At 43.1% G+C, this 16,957-nt stretch overlaps 2 protein-coding genes across 5 annotated transcripts in view; one reads left to right on the forward strand and one right to left on the reverse strand.

Moving 5' to 3' along the window:
• Positions 1 to 8,478, forward strand: part of ADGRE3 (adhesion G protein-coupled receptor E3) — a 54,305-nt gene extending 45,827 nt beyond the window's left edge. For 2 of the 3 annotated variants that reach the window (XM_023724744.1, XM_023724743.1), the window contains 4 exons: positions 297 to 388; positions 2,814 to 2,982; positions 5,558 to 5,665; positions 7,960 to 8,478. In XM_023724744.1, coding sequence (XP_023580512.1) covers positions 297 to 388; positions 2,814 to 2,982; positions 5,558 to 5,665; positions 7,960 to 7,968 — 378 coding nt within the window. In that variant the 3' untranslated portion in view covers positions 7,969 to 8,478. The other variant, XM_023724742.1, reaches the window with a different exon arrangement.
• Positions 8,479 to 14,487: 6,009 nt separating this feature from the next.
• The window catches only part of CLEC17A (C-type lectin domain containing 17A), a 16,583-nt gene continuing 14,113 nt past the window's right edge, over positions 14,488 to 16,957 (reverse strand). For both annotated transcript variants that reach the window (XM_023724758.1, XM_023724757.1), the window contains one exon: positions 14,488 to 15,253. In XM_023724758.1, coding sequence (XP_023580526.1) covers positions 15,121 to 15,253 — 133 coding nt within the window. In that variant the 3' untranslated portion in view covers positions 14,488 to 15,120. The remainder of the gene's footprint in view (positions 15,254 to 16,957) is intronic.

The raw sequence follows: 16,957 nt of genomic DNA on the forward strand, positions 1-16,957 counted from the left end.
GGATGGCCTCTTGCAAGCTTTTAAGACCACGGTCACTAGGCAATGAACTAGGAGGTAGAACATAAGAACTAAACATGATATTAGGCCAATTAACTGGGATGTCCTATGAAACCATGACCCTAAACCACCAAACTAAGAAACCAAATCCCATAAGGTGTTTGGTTGTGCATAAGCAGCCTTGGTAGTTGCTCTTTTGTTGTTGTTGTTTTTGTAAATATATCTATCACACAGCCTTTGCTACTTGACATGGTACATATTTTAACTTGCATTCTGCACTCTTTGTGTCATTCCTGTAGGTGAATTTAGTATTTTTTATCTTGGTCCTTTGGATTTTGAAAAGGAAAATTTCCTCCCTCAACAGCGAAGTGTCAACCATCCAGAACACAAAGTAAGATGGGACAAATGGTCTTTCTCAATCCCTTTTTCTCTACCCACGCCAATACTCCTCCCTCCTACATACACATACCACCACCCCCACAATCAGGATCCAGGGACTAGCAAGGCCGCTGTAATCTCCCACTTTCACAATTAATGAGAACCTGTTCAGGCTAGAGTAGAGGCTAAGATGACAAAAAGATCCAAAACAGAGTGAAGGAGAAGCTCATTTCACTCTCATGTCACCGTCCAGAGGTGAACATTCCAGAGCTGGTGGGGAAACTCTGCTCCACAAAGTGATCCAGGGACTCAGGGTTCTTTCTATTTGTCTCTCCACCATCCCCTAGGGTGTTGTCTTTGCCAGTATCCCATCCATGGCAAGGAGATGACATGGAAGTTGCACAGTCCACATTTGTTTATATCCTATTGGCTAATCTTGCTCACATGGTGACACCTATCTGCAAGGAAGGCTGAGAAATGTAGTCTGTAGCTGGGCATCCATGTGGCCTATAGAACTCGAAGGGAGAAGGGACTTACTACTAAATGGAAAAGGAAAGTGGCAAAACCAGCAGTTTCTGCTACCCAACACAAGATGCATACAGGAGTGCTCTTTCTTTGTCAAAGACAACCAACTCAGGTTTGCTAATCCATCAGTTACTGACAGCTTAAATTCTATAGGAATCCTAAGAATTGAGCCACTGAAGTATATCCCAACAAAACTGTGCCCACCCAGCCAGCAGGGACCAAGTTAGCTTTGTCATTGTTGTTATTTGCCATCAAGTCAGTTCCCACTCAGCGACCCTGTGTACAACTGAACGAAACACTGCCCAGTCCTGCACCATCCTCACAATCGTTGTTATACTTGAGCCCATTGTTGTAGCCACTGTGTCACCCCATCTCATTGACGGTCTTCCTCTTTTTTGACAACCGTCTACTTTACCAAGCATGGTGTACTTCTCCAGGGACTAGTCCCTCCTGATAATATGTCCAGAGTACGTAAGATGAAGTCTCCCCATCCTTGCTTCTAAGGAGCATTCTAGCTGTACTTCTATCAAGACAGATTTGTTCATTCTTCTGGCAGTCCATTGTATATTTAATATTCTTCACAATCCAAGTACTAACAGGTGCTACCCTGCTTAGCTTCCAAGATTGGACGTGTTCAGGGTGGTATGGATGTAGACCCAAGTTAGATAATAGTAGCAAATTTAAAAGTATATCTACAGTTGAGTGTAATAAGTTCAAGAAAGATTTAGATTAAAATATAATCTTGTGTATTATTATACAAGATATTTTAATCTAAATCCTTCCAAAAAAAGTTGGAGCTATGAATATTTTATTTTTGTAGCATCCATTTTAATTTGAACATATCTTTGTTGTTGCTGCTGTTTTAATCACAGAAATAAGACATGCTTATTAAAATTTTTGGAAATTTTTTCAAAATATATAAAGTAAAAACTGAAAATGAGTAACTCCTACTTTGCCTACTACTTCTACTTCCCAAGGAATCCAGGGTTAACAAACAGTATGCTATGACATTGTGACACTGTTTCAGGCCTTCATCTGTACATTTTCTGTAGAACAGACACAAGCACGTATACAATAAGATCACACTGTATAAATTGTTCCTCAACTAGCTTTTCTCATTTATACTATAAGTGGAGCCCTGGTGGCACAGTGGTCACGCATTTTGCTGCTAACCAAAAGATCGGCAGTTCAAATCCACCAGCTACTCCTTAGAAACCCTACGAGGCAGTTCTACTCTGTCCTATAGGGTCGCTATGAGTCGGAATTGACTCGACGGGATAGTTTTGGTTTTTTATATACTATAAGTAGGGTGGCCGTACATCTTAGTTTGCCTGGTACAATTCCAATTTATTCCTGTTGACCCATTGTAATTATTAACAGCATCCTCTTTTGACCCTATCTGTTTAAAGAAAGGCAGATAAAGAGCACCCAGTTTTAGAATGCTTTACATATATACAGTACTAATTTTGTTCCAGGAAACCCTGGTGGCATAGTGATTAAGTGCTATAGCTGCTAACCAAAAGGTTGGAGGTTCAAATCCACCAAGTGCTCCTTGGAAACCCTATCGGGCATTTCTACTCTGTCCTATAGGGTCGCTATGAGTCAAAATCCACTAGACAGCAATGGGTTTTACAGGTTAATTTTGTTCCAGATACTGTCCTACATGTTTTGCATATATATTAAACTCTCACTTAATCTTTGCAACAACCCTATGAGGTAGGGTTGTTACAAAGATAAGGGAACTGGGTTGCAGAAAGGTAAAGTAACTTGCCCAAGGTCACACAGTTAGTGCCAGGGCTTGGATTTAAACCCAGGCATCCTAGCTCCAGAATCCTCACTGTTAACAACTGCACGATAGGGGTGTCCATGACCATTATTAGGTTTTTGACATCATCGTTTATGACTCCTGTCAGGATGCTGACATTCAAAGCAACAGCTCAGCTCTTCATCCTGGGCTGCACGTGGTGTCTGGGCATCCTGCAGGTAGGCCCAGCTGCCCAGTTCATGACGTACCTCTTCACTATCATCAACAGCCTGCAGGGCGTCTTCGTCTTCCTGGTCTACTGCCTCCTCAGCCAGCAGGTAAACATTGGCCCTTTATTGTTTTAAAGTTAGGAAAAGTTTGGAGGTACAGATATTAATGAACAGTTAAAGCTGTGTTCTCTGAATTTCCATATGGGCTTGTAATCAGTATGTAAAGACTGTGTTTCCTCTACTTTAAGATGCTGTTGATTGTAAGAGATTTTCAGAATGTAATGAATTGCTACATCAAGGAAATATTGTGTTTTTCTTCAGCTTTTCCATTTGCAATAGTCAGTTATTGCTGTATAACAAAATTCCTCAAAAACCTCAATGACTTAAACAATGAGTATTTATTTTTCTCAATCTTGGTTTGCAGGTTGGTTGGGGTTCAGCTGATCTTGGCCAAGCCAGGTCAAGCCCTACTGGGCGAGGTCATTTCAATCTTCTGCTTACATCACCTCTGCTAATACCCCATTGTCCAAAGCAAGTCACATGACCAAGCCCAAAGTCAGTAGGAGAAAAATACTCCACCCACTGTGAGGCTAGGATAAGGGTATAATACTACTACAGAGAAGTGAAAGATTGAGATTAATAATGCAGTTTACCATACCACTTAACATGAATTCTTAAACACATTTCCATGTGTTGGCATAGTCTCCATACTAATATGTTTTAATAGTTCTACAATGAAATCACATAATAAGCTAATAGAATTGTGCAATGAACACCTAAATTCTATAATTAACATTTTGCTATGTTTGCATTATTACATATCTATCCATTTATCTATCCCTCTTTCCATCTGTTCATACTTCTCATGTAGACAAGTGTAGCTTGCATGTATAGCCAAAGAAACGTGCAGGCAGCTCTTCTCAATGGTTGTGTGCACCTGAGTGAGCACAATGCAAAAGACTTACATCCACTCTTCCCTCAGTTTGCTCCAGTTCCTGACGCATCTCACAATGTGAGCTTCTAGTTTTTAAAAAGAGGCTTTTTATTCAATATGGCTGCTAAGTGAAGTCCTATTCATTTGCCTGCCACGGACAGAAGAAAACAACAGTGTATTCCAACACTCAAAAAATACCGACTGCTTTGGACTTATTGGGATCAGCCTCCAACATGGTGCCTTCCTAAGGGGGTGCACAGATAACTTGGACAGCATGCTGGCTCTAGAATTTAACCCTAGGAAAAATGCAACTCCACTGTATGCAACTGAACTTTGTTAGCATACTTCTGCCTAGATATAGTTAAATTATACTACATCTATAGAACGGGATACTGTGCAACCACTAAAAATAATGTTATCAAAGCCTGAAACCCCAATGAGGCTGGGATCCACAAGTGCAGATCAGGAGGTACAATGGCCAAATAAACATCGTCCAGCAACCAGAAGAAATACAGAAGCACTCAAGTTCTTTACGTGCACGTCTCAAACACCATGAAGGGGACGCATAGTTCAGGCATATTCCTTCCTTTCCCACACATTTTCTTCTCCCTTATAGCTGCCCTGGCCCTGCTTTGTTCAAAATTTCCCCTAAAAGCTACCCCCCAGCCCCAGATTCCTCTTATTCCTTTACTCCTTTACCCTTTCTCCCCTGCCCCCTGCTCTGCAGCTCACCCTCCCTCCCTTCCTTCCTTGCTATAAAAAGAATTATCCAGTTCAAAGGATTAGTAGTGCCAAGACTGGGAAACGTTGTTATAGAAGATGTTGTCGGTGGGCCTCCCATATCTCCTCGGCATTCCCCTCTACATGCCTGAGGTTTTCTAATGTAAACACCCATGACTCTCTGCTTGTGGGCATCTTACTGCCCACAGGACGTGCTTGGCCCATGCACAAGACAAGCTGGTGGTGCCAGAGAGTAATGTCCTCTGAGAGCAGCCATCAACCACTGTCTGACAGGAGTTGGTGGATCAATACCCCAGCTCCCTCGCCCCATGAATGGGATGGCTCTGAGGTGCAGGTCCTATGCTTTCTCCCTGGGGTCCCCAATGGGACTGAGCCCGGGTTGCCCACAGTGGAAACTTCTTTGATAAAAATACACCCTTTACTGGCCATCTTCTCTTACGTCTCTCATTTCCCCACTGCCCTACTGTTTTTTCCTGGGATCAGCTCCCAGATAAATGTCTTACACTTAAACCTGTATGTCAGGGTTCTGGGGGACTCCCAACAAAGACAGGTGGAAGGAGACTACCAACACATTATCAGTAGTTCTCTCTAGATTGAGGAATTATGTGTGACTTCTATTTCCTTTTGCATATGCATATTTTGTACATTTCCTCTAACAAAGATGTATTCTGTAATATGAAACCAAAAAAAAAAAACTCTTGCTGTGGAGTCAATTCCAACTCATGGTGAATTATTATAGGGTAGAATTGAGCTTCAGAGGGTTTTCTTGATTATAATCTTTATGGAAGCAGGTAGGCAGCCCTTTGTTCTGCAGTACCACTGGGTGGGTTCCAATCGCCAACCTTTCAGTTAGCAGCCAAGCCCATACCATTTGTACCACCCAGGGACCTTTCTGTAATAGGAGAGAAGTCTTTTAATAATAAGTGTCTTCTCTTTCTGACTCACTGGCTTTTCTCCTTTTCACCAATGTTAATAAAAACCGCCTTGGTATTTCCTTTGATGTTCCAGGTCTGGAAGCAATACCAAACGTGGTTTAGAGAGATCGTGAAATCAAAATCCGAGCCTGAGACTTACACACTTTCCAGCAAGTTTGGCCCTGACTCAAAACCCAGCCAAGTAAGAGAACCTGTGGCTTATTCTAGTGTCTCACCCCCTTGATGCCCCTGCCTTCCTCTTTTTGTCTTAGTCCAGAGCTCCTTTCATGGAGAGTAGAGGGAAGAGTTATACTCTTGTCCTGAACACTTGGTTTGCATCTCTCATTCTCACTATATTGTTCCTCAGTTACTCTTCCCTGCTCACTAACAATACTTGAGCTGACCTTTGTATATGTTTGCACCATGCAAACAGACAGGGGTAAAACATCACCAACACCACGTGGTGTCCATTTAATGTAGAACTCTATGAAGGGAGACTTATAGGCATAGAAGTAGCAGAGCAGTCATCATCCCCCAAACCTCCACCATCCTGTAGAAAGGTGGATGGGAGCCCAGTGGAGTCAGTGGATACCATGGAAAGGGCCCACCCCAGATGGTCTACCTAATTATAGGGAAAGCATGCAGGGAATGATGGGACTTTACTGGGGAAGAAATGCCCTGTTAGAAAGGGGACACCTCTGGAGCTCCGTTGCTGGTATTTGTTCTTCCACTGAGCTAACTCAGGCTCAGTGCATCAAAGAATGAGCTTCCAGCATGATGTGAGGCTTCCCTTCATAGTTCTTTCTTATTTGCCCTTTTGGAAAGAAGATAGAAAATACTTCTAAGAAGGTATGTGTGGATGAGCAAGAAGGGCTCCAAAGCTCTGGATCCATAAAATCTCTTCCGATCTTGTTTGGTTTCATGCCTTCCAAGGGCACACTCACCACATCCGCTTACCAAAGAGCCTCAGAATACCTTGTTTATATTGAGAAAATTCTGTTAAATCACCTTCTATACTTCTTAAGATAATTTGTGATTTTCCTCAGCAGTGAAAAACTATATTGAGATCACTAAAGAAACGTCTGTGTTTTATCGGAAGGTTGTTATTGTTGTGTGCCATCGAGTCGATTCCGACTCGTAGCAACCCTACAGGACAGAGTAGAACTGCCCGATAGGGTTTTCTAGGCCGTAGTCTTTATGGGAGCAGATCACCAGGTCTTTTCTCCCACAGAGCTTCTGGTGGATTGAAACCGCCAACCTTCTGGTTAGCAGCCAAGTGCTTGACCATTGTGCCAGAGGGGTGGGGAATTAATTATAACTCCTTCCATAAGGGCCAAGAGGAAAAGGGACCAGGAAAAAAGTCTTAAGGCCTGTCAAGTAATCAGAAAATTTTTTATGAATATCAGGCTTAATCATTCTCAATTGAGGTAAAATTATGATAGGTGCTGACAACTGACTGTGGCCTATGAAGTGTTTCCCAGATAATCCAAAACAATTTCCAAAGCTGCCCATACTCCAGTTACTGGTTCCCCACAATGAAATAAGGAAGTTTATTTTTATGATTACTTAACATTGGGGAAACTCAAAGATGAGTGTATCTTTGAAAAGGTAAAATCTAAAATAAAAACTGAGTCTCCCTTTAAGAAATACATTAGGTTTAATTAAAAGAATCTCTTAAGCTTCCCACTCCCCCTCCCCCAGCACAGGATGTGAGTAAAGAGTTAGTAGAATCTTTTCTCTTTATCTGTAGACAAATTTGACCTTCGTTTAACTTTCTGGCTGTGTTCCCCCTGGAAACTTGATAAAGAAGGAAGGTCAGCTGTGTGACCAGACAGCATTGTTTATAGTAAAAAATATGCTTAACTGGTAAATTGCCAGACAATGAGTCAAAAACTCCTGGAGGGAAGTCATAACTTTGGGCTTCCTGCATACAATGACTCTTGTAACTGGTTGTGTGTCTTACCAGGACTACTAGAAGCTATGCCCATGGGCTGCTAAAGGAGATACTGGTTCCACATCTAAACAAGGCTGTAATTGTGGGAAGCAAAAAGAATACTTGCTGATTTCTACAATGTGTCAGGCATTCTGCTAGGCCATGGCCATACAGAAACGAACAAGACCAACACAGTTATTGCCTTCAGGGAGTTTAGAGTCTAGCCTTTCCTCATAGAAAAACGACAACATTCCGAGAGCTGAAATTCTGTGTGAGACACTATATCTGAAAATTTTTCAAAGGGAAGCATTCTTTGTCCTGGGTTGTTGAAAAGTCCTCCCAATAAAAGCTAAAAAGACCACACCTGCCCTAGGATTCTAAATGCTGGGAGATCCTGCCATCCTTGCTGAGGTGCTTGCTGAATGAAGCTCTCTGAATTTAACACATTCCTGATCTTTCATTCAGTTTTTGTGTGTTTTTTTGTTTTGTTTTGTTTTTTGTTTTTATCCTTATATCCACCTTTAATCTAAACATCTCTTTTTTGGGGGGTGGGGGGCTTGCAGGACAAATGAAGAGAAAATATTAAGACTAAAACATTCAACCCCATGGATCTGGTTGGCATCATGAAGAATAAATTCAGGGCAAGCAGACTCATTATACATATCATCATTGGAGGAAATATTTAATCTTTACTTCTTGAAGTGTTTGTTCTGCATAGTAGGCTCCCAATATATGTGTGTTGAATTGGATTTCTCTTTGCTATGATATGTTCAGGCAATGCTGGACATGGATACCCAAATCATGCCCACTGCAAATACTTCCTTGCCTTTTTGTAACTGAGGAGGCCCCTTCCAAGGTCTTTCATCAAGCCCTTACTCACATCTCCTAAACTTGCCCTTTTAACTCATCCAGCCCCTCAAACTATCAGCTTCTCCCAAATCATAAGCGTCCTCTTGGCTTCACCGCCTTGCTTATTCAGTCTAAATCTCATGATCCACCACATCAAATAATTCTCTCCTATATTTTCAGCATCTTTGCTTCCTTTTTTGATTCCATTTCCTACTTACGTATCCATTTTCTACCTACCCAGAATCACTTATCATTCAATCCAAGACTAGTCCAACTATGGCAGGCTCTGTGGATTGTCAACTCAGCAGCAACCTTGATTATTCTCAGATTTGGAACAGTAATGTGCCTGGGCCCAGGGTGTCAATTGAGATGGTCTAAGCCATCAGTTCTCAGCTGGGGGTGATCTCCCCACATACACAGGGACATTTGGCATTGGGAATTTTTGGCTGTCATGACTGGGGATGGTAGTTCTACTGCCATCTAGTGGATAGAGGCCAGGGATGCTGCTAAACATCCTACAATGCATAGGATAGCCCACCAACAAGCAATTATTCATCCCCAAATATCAGTAATGCTGAGGTTGAAAAATCCTGGTTTAATTTGCTAGAGATGGGTTAAGGATGGACATTTGGACTACTTCTAGCCAATGAGATATAAGAAAAGCCTACTGGAAAATATTTTTTTTTGTTAATAAAAACAAAGACAAACTCAAGAAGAGCCTGCCCATGACTTCCTACTTTTGGATGCCGTCATATGACAATATAATACTTGGAAGGAAGAAATAAAGGAAGTACTAAGGATGGAAGAATGCCAAAATGGGAATAATCTGTGATTTTATGACATTGTTGAGTTGCTGAACCAACCCTTGGACTTTTTGCTATGTAAGACAAACAAATCCCTATTATTAAGCCATTCTGAGTCAGGGGATCTGCTGCTTGCAGCCCAAAGCATCCTTTCTTATGAACTATGTTTATTCTCCATTTCTCCATCAAGTCACTGAGATCCCAGGATCACTCAGCTTGGAGCCATCACAAATTCATGCTCTCTGATCTAAACAAGACCTTCCATGCTACCTGGGGATCTCTCTTCCTGTCCCTAGTCAACTTCCCCATGTAGAGAATTCCAGGTTTTCACCTCCTTCCTCAATCCTCATCACATTTCCCTTTACATAAGGTAGAAGACATGGTCTTCTTGAGTTTCAACTTCCTGACTTCCCTTACAAATTTATCTGCATTCATGCCCATCCTTGCTTCCTTCTCCCATCAGTACCCATTGCCTCCTCCTTCATTCTACCACAAGGGCAAGGCTAACCCTTTCATCTGTGCTTTGGATCCATCCCCTACTGCCTCTTCAGAGAACTTTTTCCACTGATTACCTCCTTTCTCTTCCACCTCACCCATGCCCTCTCTCCGGTTCTTCCCCAGTAGCATTCAAATATGTTAAAAGTAGTCAGAAAACTTTTTCTGTAAAAGGCCATATAGTAAATATTGTTTTCAGGCCATATACACTCTCTGACATACACACACACTACACAGGATAAGTAGATTAGATGATAGACTATAGATATAAAATCAGGGAATATATAATATACTTTGCATATATAGATGTAAATAAGCAATAAGCAACATCATGATAAATGGAGAAAAGATTTTAGTTGTCAAGGATTTCATTTTATTTGGATTCACAATCAACACCCATGGAAGCAGCAGTCAGGAAATCAAAAGACGCATTGCATTGGGCAAATCTGCTGCAAAAGACCTCTTTAAAGTGTTAAAAAGCAAAGATGTCACCTTGAAGACTAAGGTGCGCCTGACCAAAGCCATGGTGTTTTCAGTCAGCTCATATGCAAAAGCTGGACAATAAATAAGGAAGACTGAAAAAGAATTGATGCCTTCAAATTATGGTGTTGGTGAAGAATGTTGAATATACCATGGACTGCCAAAAGAATGAACAAATCTGTCTTGGAAGAAGTACAACCAGAATGCTCATTAGAAGCAAGGATAGGGAGACTACATTTCACATACGTTGGACATGTTATCAGGAGTGATCAGTCCCTGGAGAAGGACATCATGCTTGGTAAAGTAGAGGGTCAGTGAAAAAGAGGAAGATCCTCAACGAGATGGATGGACACAGTGGCTGCAACAACGGGCTCAAGCATAACAATGATCGTGAGGATAGTGCAAGACCAGGCAGTGTTTTGTTCTGTTGTACATAGGGTCTCAATGAGTCAGAACCAACTCGACGGCACCTAACAACAACAAATGTAAATATATATGGGACTATATCCATTCCCAGCTCACAGCCGTACAAAAACAGGCTGCAGGCAGAATTTGGTCTCCAGGCTGTAGTTTTCCAACTCCTGTGCTAAAGAGAGAGAAATGAGAGGTTCTAGGAAAATGGCCACCTGAACTTGCCTTGATTCCCCTCCACTCCCAGTCCCAATGTATGTGTCCCTTTTGAACCAAAAGTCTTCTGGTACCCATGGCAGTTGGATGGGAGTGAGGTTTCTGTCTCTGGGGGAGCCCCTGAAGAGACAGCTGGGCTTGGAATTTCTCCCCCATACATCAGGTGAGAGCCCTGAGATATGCTGAAGAGTGCTGTGGGATAAAGACAAAATACGATCCATCCTAGGAAGAGTCTGGGCCACAGGAGTCTGTGAACCTCTTGGGTAAGATCAGCATCAGTCCCAGTGTGTGTGTATGTGTGTGTGGTCTCTCTGGTCCCCAAGAACCCCAAAAGGAACCCTGCTTTCGTATCTGGCAGGAAGTAAGGAGATGTAGGAAGCAGGGAGGCACTTCTACACACCTGCCTGGCACACACACGGACCCACTGGGCTGGAGAACCCATCCCCGTACATCACTTGGGAAACTGCCACTGCCTCAACCCTATATCAAAAGCCCCAAGAAAATGACAACATGTGAGAGGGCCCAGCAACTGAAAAGGATCCAACTGAATTGACATCCAACAAAACAGAGCTGCTGAAGTAAACAGACAACAACTTTAAACAAAAACCCATTGCCGTCGAATCAATTCCAACTCATAGCGACCCTATAGGACAGAGTAGAACTACACTTATAGGGTTTCCAAGGAGCAGCAGGTGGATTCGAACTGCTGACCTTTTGATTAGCAGCCAAATGCTCAACCACTGCACCACAAGGGCCCCAACTTTAAACAAGAATAGTAAAAATAAGAACTTAAGGAGATTCAAGTACAGCACCAAAAAAGCTCTCTAGAACTAAAGAGGCATGCTTTCTGCCTGGGAAATTCTGGTGAATGAATTAAAGAATTGGGTGATCACTGCCAGGAGCTAAATGAATGGCTTAGAAGATCATGTGGAATAAATATCTGCAAGCACAGAGCAAAATGCAAAAAGGATGAAAATCATGAAGAAGAAAAGTCAAACTGGGAGATCTAGGAGATCTAGTATAGGAATAATAGAAGTTTTTGAAAGAGTAGGAGGAGATGCATGTTCAGGCCCCTTCTACCCGAAAAATTCTCCCTCAACCTCCTCTCCTGCTTCAATAACCACTCTATATCCCTCCTCCTCTTCTCAGCCAAATTCTAGAAGATGTTGTTTACACTCTGCTGTCTCCACTTCCTCCCACCCATTCACTGCTCAACTCACTGCAGTCTGACTTCTGCTTCCAACACTTGAAAGAATGACTCACTGTGCCAAAGGCTTCCTCGATGTTAAGTCCACTGGCTGCTTCTCAGGCTTATCTAACTTGGGTCATCTTTGACTCTGTTGGTCTCCTTTTCCTGATACCACATTCTCCTATTAGAGTGGCCAACTCGTCTTGATTCGCCCAACACTTTTCCAGTTTGAGCACTGAGGGTCCAGGGTCCCAGGAACCCCTCAGTCCCAGGCAAACAGGAGCAACTTTGCACCAAGCTAGTCTCCTCTTGCCCTATAGTGTCTTAGTTTGCATTCCCCCAAAAGCAAACACTGAGACAAAGATTCAAGTTCACGCAGTTTATTTTAGAGGGGATCCCTAGAACACCAGTAAGCAATTGGAGAAGTGTGTCAAAGAAAGAAAGAGCCAATAAAAAGGTGTTAAGGTTGTGTTAACTGCACAGGCTACCACTGTAGGCAACTGGAGCTTAATCCCACTGGGGGCCTGTAGGGGGAGATACCATGGAACACACACACACACACACACCTCCAGGTTATCCCATCTGAGGCTGTTCTAGGAAGCATTTTTCCCTGGCAGTTCCTGTTGCGTTCCAGAACGATGGAATGAACAAAAGAGACAAACACACAAGAAGACAAACAAGACTGCAGCCCCGAGGACTTGCAGTGGTTTATTTTTAAGGTCTCCGCCTGGGCATTATGCCAGCTAATTATAAGTTGTTTTCTTCCTCAAAGCACATCAAGACTATAGCAAGTATCCCAACTTATCTTTAAGGCTCACAGATCAGCAAGTTCTCAGAGACTCAGTGTTCCCTCCTGTTTGCAGGAGGGAACGGCATGTCTGCGTGCAGGACATGCGGTCCGGATCCCGGAGATCTCGTAATGAGCTCGGGAGTGTCCGCGTGCAGATCATTCCCAGGCTGATAATTTCCCACAAGTTCCCACCTGCCATGTGGCAGACCGAGTGGACTCAGGCTGGCACGCACAGAGAAGGTGAGGATTAAGGACATATCTGCTACACAGAGGATTCCGCTCTTGACCTATTTCTCACTTGGCAAGGGAAGTTCTAAGAACTTCGGCAAGAGTTTATGAACCACCAAAATTTAAATGTATTGTGTTCATAAACATTTTTCTTCGTTGTCTCTGTTGATGATTCCGTCTTTTCCTGTTGCTTAGGCTGAAAACCTTAGAGTCATTCTTTTCTCTTTCCCTCATACTCCACATCCAATCCATCAGCAAATCCTATTGGCTGGCCTTAAAAATAAATCCAGAATTCTTCCTACCTTCATAGTCGCTGGCCCAAGCCACCACCATTACTCACCTGGATTATCGTAATAGCCCCAGGAGAACCACACAATTAGCAACTCAGCTCCTGTCGCCTCTCTTAGCCTAGCATAAATATGCTAAAGTAGCCAGCAAACTTTTTATGTAAAGGGACAGATGGTAAATATTTTATTTTCCACCACACACCACATTGCTCCCTTCCCATAATAGGTAACTGAGACCAGAGTTACAAGGTCCGGGGTCCTCAGGGATAATTGAAGTTTACAAATAATCCCTTGGAAGGCAGTAGGTGCTGCGGAAAGACCAACCATTAGAGGTATAGACTCAGACCAAATCCCAGCTCTGCCATTTATCCACTGAATGACAATGGACAAGCCATGAGACCCCTCTGGGCCTCAGTCTTCCCAGCTGTAAAATGGGGTGGGTAATTATTCCAACCTCACGGAGTTGTAGCACATATTAAATAAGAACCACTTCATGTATCTAGCAATACATGCTTAATAAACCATGGCTATTAATTTTTTTAGCAATAACCTCCAACCTTTGCTCCCTTGGACCCTAAGTAGTTAAAAGGGGACTTCTTTCATGTTTACCTCCCTGAGAGATATGAAAGTGAGATGGATTGGAGCCGGCTCCACCTCAGGGCCCCTCAGTGTGACTCAAAGATGTGACCGCAGCCCCCTGCTTCCTCATTTCTCACCACACATATTGAGGGAAACTGAAGTTTCCTCTTCTGAGATGTGGTAATTTCACCTGGCCCCAGAGAAGAAGTCACTTGAACCAAGGGTCCCCTGGGTGCAGCGTTCATAGCAGGACCTCCACCCACTCTGCAGGCGTGGACAGTATGAGGGGCTGGTTTTGGGTAGTCATGAGCTGGGGCAGGGGTGTGGAGATGGGAGGAGACAAAGGGAGAAGAAGCAGAAGTGAAGTGAGTCCCAACCTCCCCCACAGCCCTCTGTCCTCAGAGCATCCTCACCTTAATCACCTGTTTTCCATCAAAACAGGAAGACCTGTATAATTAGTCAAGGACGCTTGTTGGTAAAATTGCTTGGTTTGGAGAATGTGCACCCATCCCTGGATAGAGCTCAGTGATTGCCTAAAGGAGTTGCTGTGTTGAGTTGTGCTCTGCTCAGGGAAGTACCAGCCCTCTAGGGTGCGTTATTTGGTTGTCATGATGATGGAGGTGGAGTACTTCTGGCATTTAGTGGGCAAGGGCCAAGAATACTAAACATCCTGACACTACCAGAACTGTCTCATACAACAAAGTGGCATTTTGAGAAACACAAACATTACAAGAGCTAATAGCCCAAGAAGGTCCACACAGAAGTAAAATGGATTATATCATCAAGGATCTTTATAACCCACAGACAGCTTGAGGGCACATATGGGTAGATACCTCCACACTTGTCCTATGAACCTGACCAAGGATTTGCCTTTCAGCTGGTCTGCCTTTCTAGAAGTTCTATGGGCGAGATCTCAGCAGAAGTCAGATTCCACCACCTAATTTGGGCAAATCTCATCAAGCAAGTTGCCTGTCAAGAATATTTTGCCTCACCCACTTCTCAGAAGCTGGTCCACACCAGGTCAGAAATAAGGAAGCGAGTCCAGCTCATCATGTTTCAGAGGAACCAGGGCATTTCAATCCTGGGTTCAATGTCAAACCCAGTTCCCAAGAGCCATGATGAGGAATTTGGTGTGTGCCCACCAGACCCCAGACTGGAGACCACCGCCAAGTCCTGGGTGTCCCTCCACCTCACCATCCATTTGGGCAAGCCCATGTCCTTGCCCTAGAACTGGCCTGACTTGCATCCCAGAGACTTACTACATCTAGGTTGCTGATCCAATTTGGCCACATTCGTGTCTGTTCATGAAGAGGCAGGACCTCTGTGCAAGGGCAGGAGGTACTCAGCTCCAAGAGCTGAAGGGCGCTGCGTACAGCCCCCAGCCTCAGTCCCAAGCTTCAGCAGGAGCATTTCCGCTCACAAATCCAATATGTAGTTATATCACAAGCAAGGTCATTCCAGGTACCATCTTTGTTCATGCTGGCACAGTCCTCTTCATAGTTGTTGTTGGGTTCCTGTGGGCCCCAGAAACTAGATGGAGGAAAAGAGGGAGAGGAGGAAGGAGGAATGAATATGTGAAGCACAGGGCATTTTTAGGGTGGTGAACCTGTTCTGTATGATACTGTAATGGTGGCACCATGACATTATGCATTTTCAAAACCCAAGAATATTAAAAACAAGAATATGAACCCTAACATGAACTATGACTTTAGTTAATAATAGCATATCAATACTGGTTCATCAGTTGTAACAACCGTACTACACTAATGCACTGTTAAAAAAAAACTTGCCGCTGTCCTGTAGATTCCGACTGATAGTGACCGTATAGGACAGAGTAGAACTGCCCCATAGGATTTCCAAGGCTGTAATCTTAACGGAAGCAGACTACCACATCTTTCTCCCATGGCGTAGCTGGTGGGTTCCAACCATCAACCTTTCAATTAGCAGCTGAACACTTAACCACTACACCACCAGGGCTCCCCACACTAATGCAAGATGTTAACAATAGGGATAATTGGGTTAGTGGGAACTCTCTATGCTATCTGCTCAATTTTTCTATAAACCTAAAACTGCTCAAAAAATAAAATCTATTGATAAATATATATATATAAACCAAAAACCAAACCAAACCCATTGCTGTTGAGTCAATTCCGACTCATAGCTACCCCAGAGTAGAACTGTCCCGTACAGTTTCCAAGGAGTGCCTGGTGGACTCAAACTGCTGACATTTTGGTTAGCAGCTATAGCTGTTAACCACTACACCACCAGGGTTTCCATATATATATGGATATATATATAAAAGAAAGGCTCTTTCTTTCACCTGAATCACTTCAACCTTGCAGAATTTGCTGAAGGTGTCACATCATCCCCTTCGCCCTGGCTTGCATGTCTTAGCTCAGCTCCATCTCCCTGTTCTCCAGGACAGTCCCCACCCCCCTCCTGAATCAGTTTCCTGCATCTGGTCAGTCTCCACCATCTCTTTAAGGAGCCTTTCCATTACATCCCGATCCTCCCAACCTTCCAGATGTTGTAATGTCTTAGGTCAGGCTCCCTTAAAGCAGAGGGATCCAGGTACATAGGATTTATTAAGGGGGTGCTATGAGAGAAGCAGTGTCCCTGGTCGTGCAAACAGTTAAGCCCTCAACTACTAAACAAAAGGTTGGCAGTTTGAACCTACCCAAAAGTGCCTCAGAAAAAAGGCCTTGGCAATCTGCATCTGAAAGGTCACAGCCTTGAAAACTCTATGGATGAGCTTTAAACCTTAAACCAAAAATATCCCCTAAAGTCTTCTTAAAAACCAAACAATAGTTTAGCTTAACTAGTAAAGAAATGTCTGGCTTGGGATGGTTCAACATTAGAAAAACAATATAATCCATCACATAAATAAAACAAAAGACAAGAACCACATGATCTTATCAATCGATGCAGAAAAGGTTTGACAAAGTCCAACACCCATTCATGATAAAAACTCTCAACAAAATAGGAATAGAAGGGAAATTCCTCAATATAATTAAGGGCATTTATATAAAGCCAATAGCCAACATCACCCTAAATGGAGAGACTTTGAAAGCATTCCCCTTGAGAATGGGAACCAGACAAGGATGCCCGTTATCACCACTCTTATTCAGCATTGTGCTTGAGGTCCTAGCCAGAGCAATTAGGCTATAAAAAGAAATAATAGACATCCAAATTGGTAGGGAAGAAGTCAAAGTATCTCTATTTGCAGATGATATG

This window comes from Trichechus manatus, unplaced genomic scaffold (assembly GCF_000243295.1).
Source record: "Trichechus manatus latirostris isolate Lorelei unplaced genomic scaffold, TriManLat1.0 scaffold00258, whole genome shotgun sequence".
In the NCBI taxonomy this organism is placed as follows: Eukaryota; Metazoa; Chordata; class Mammalia; order Sirenia; family Trichechidae; genus Trichechus; species Trichechus manatus.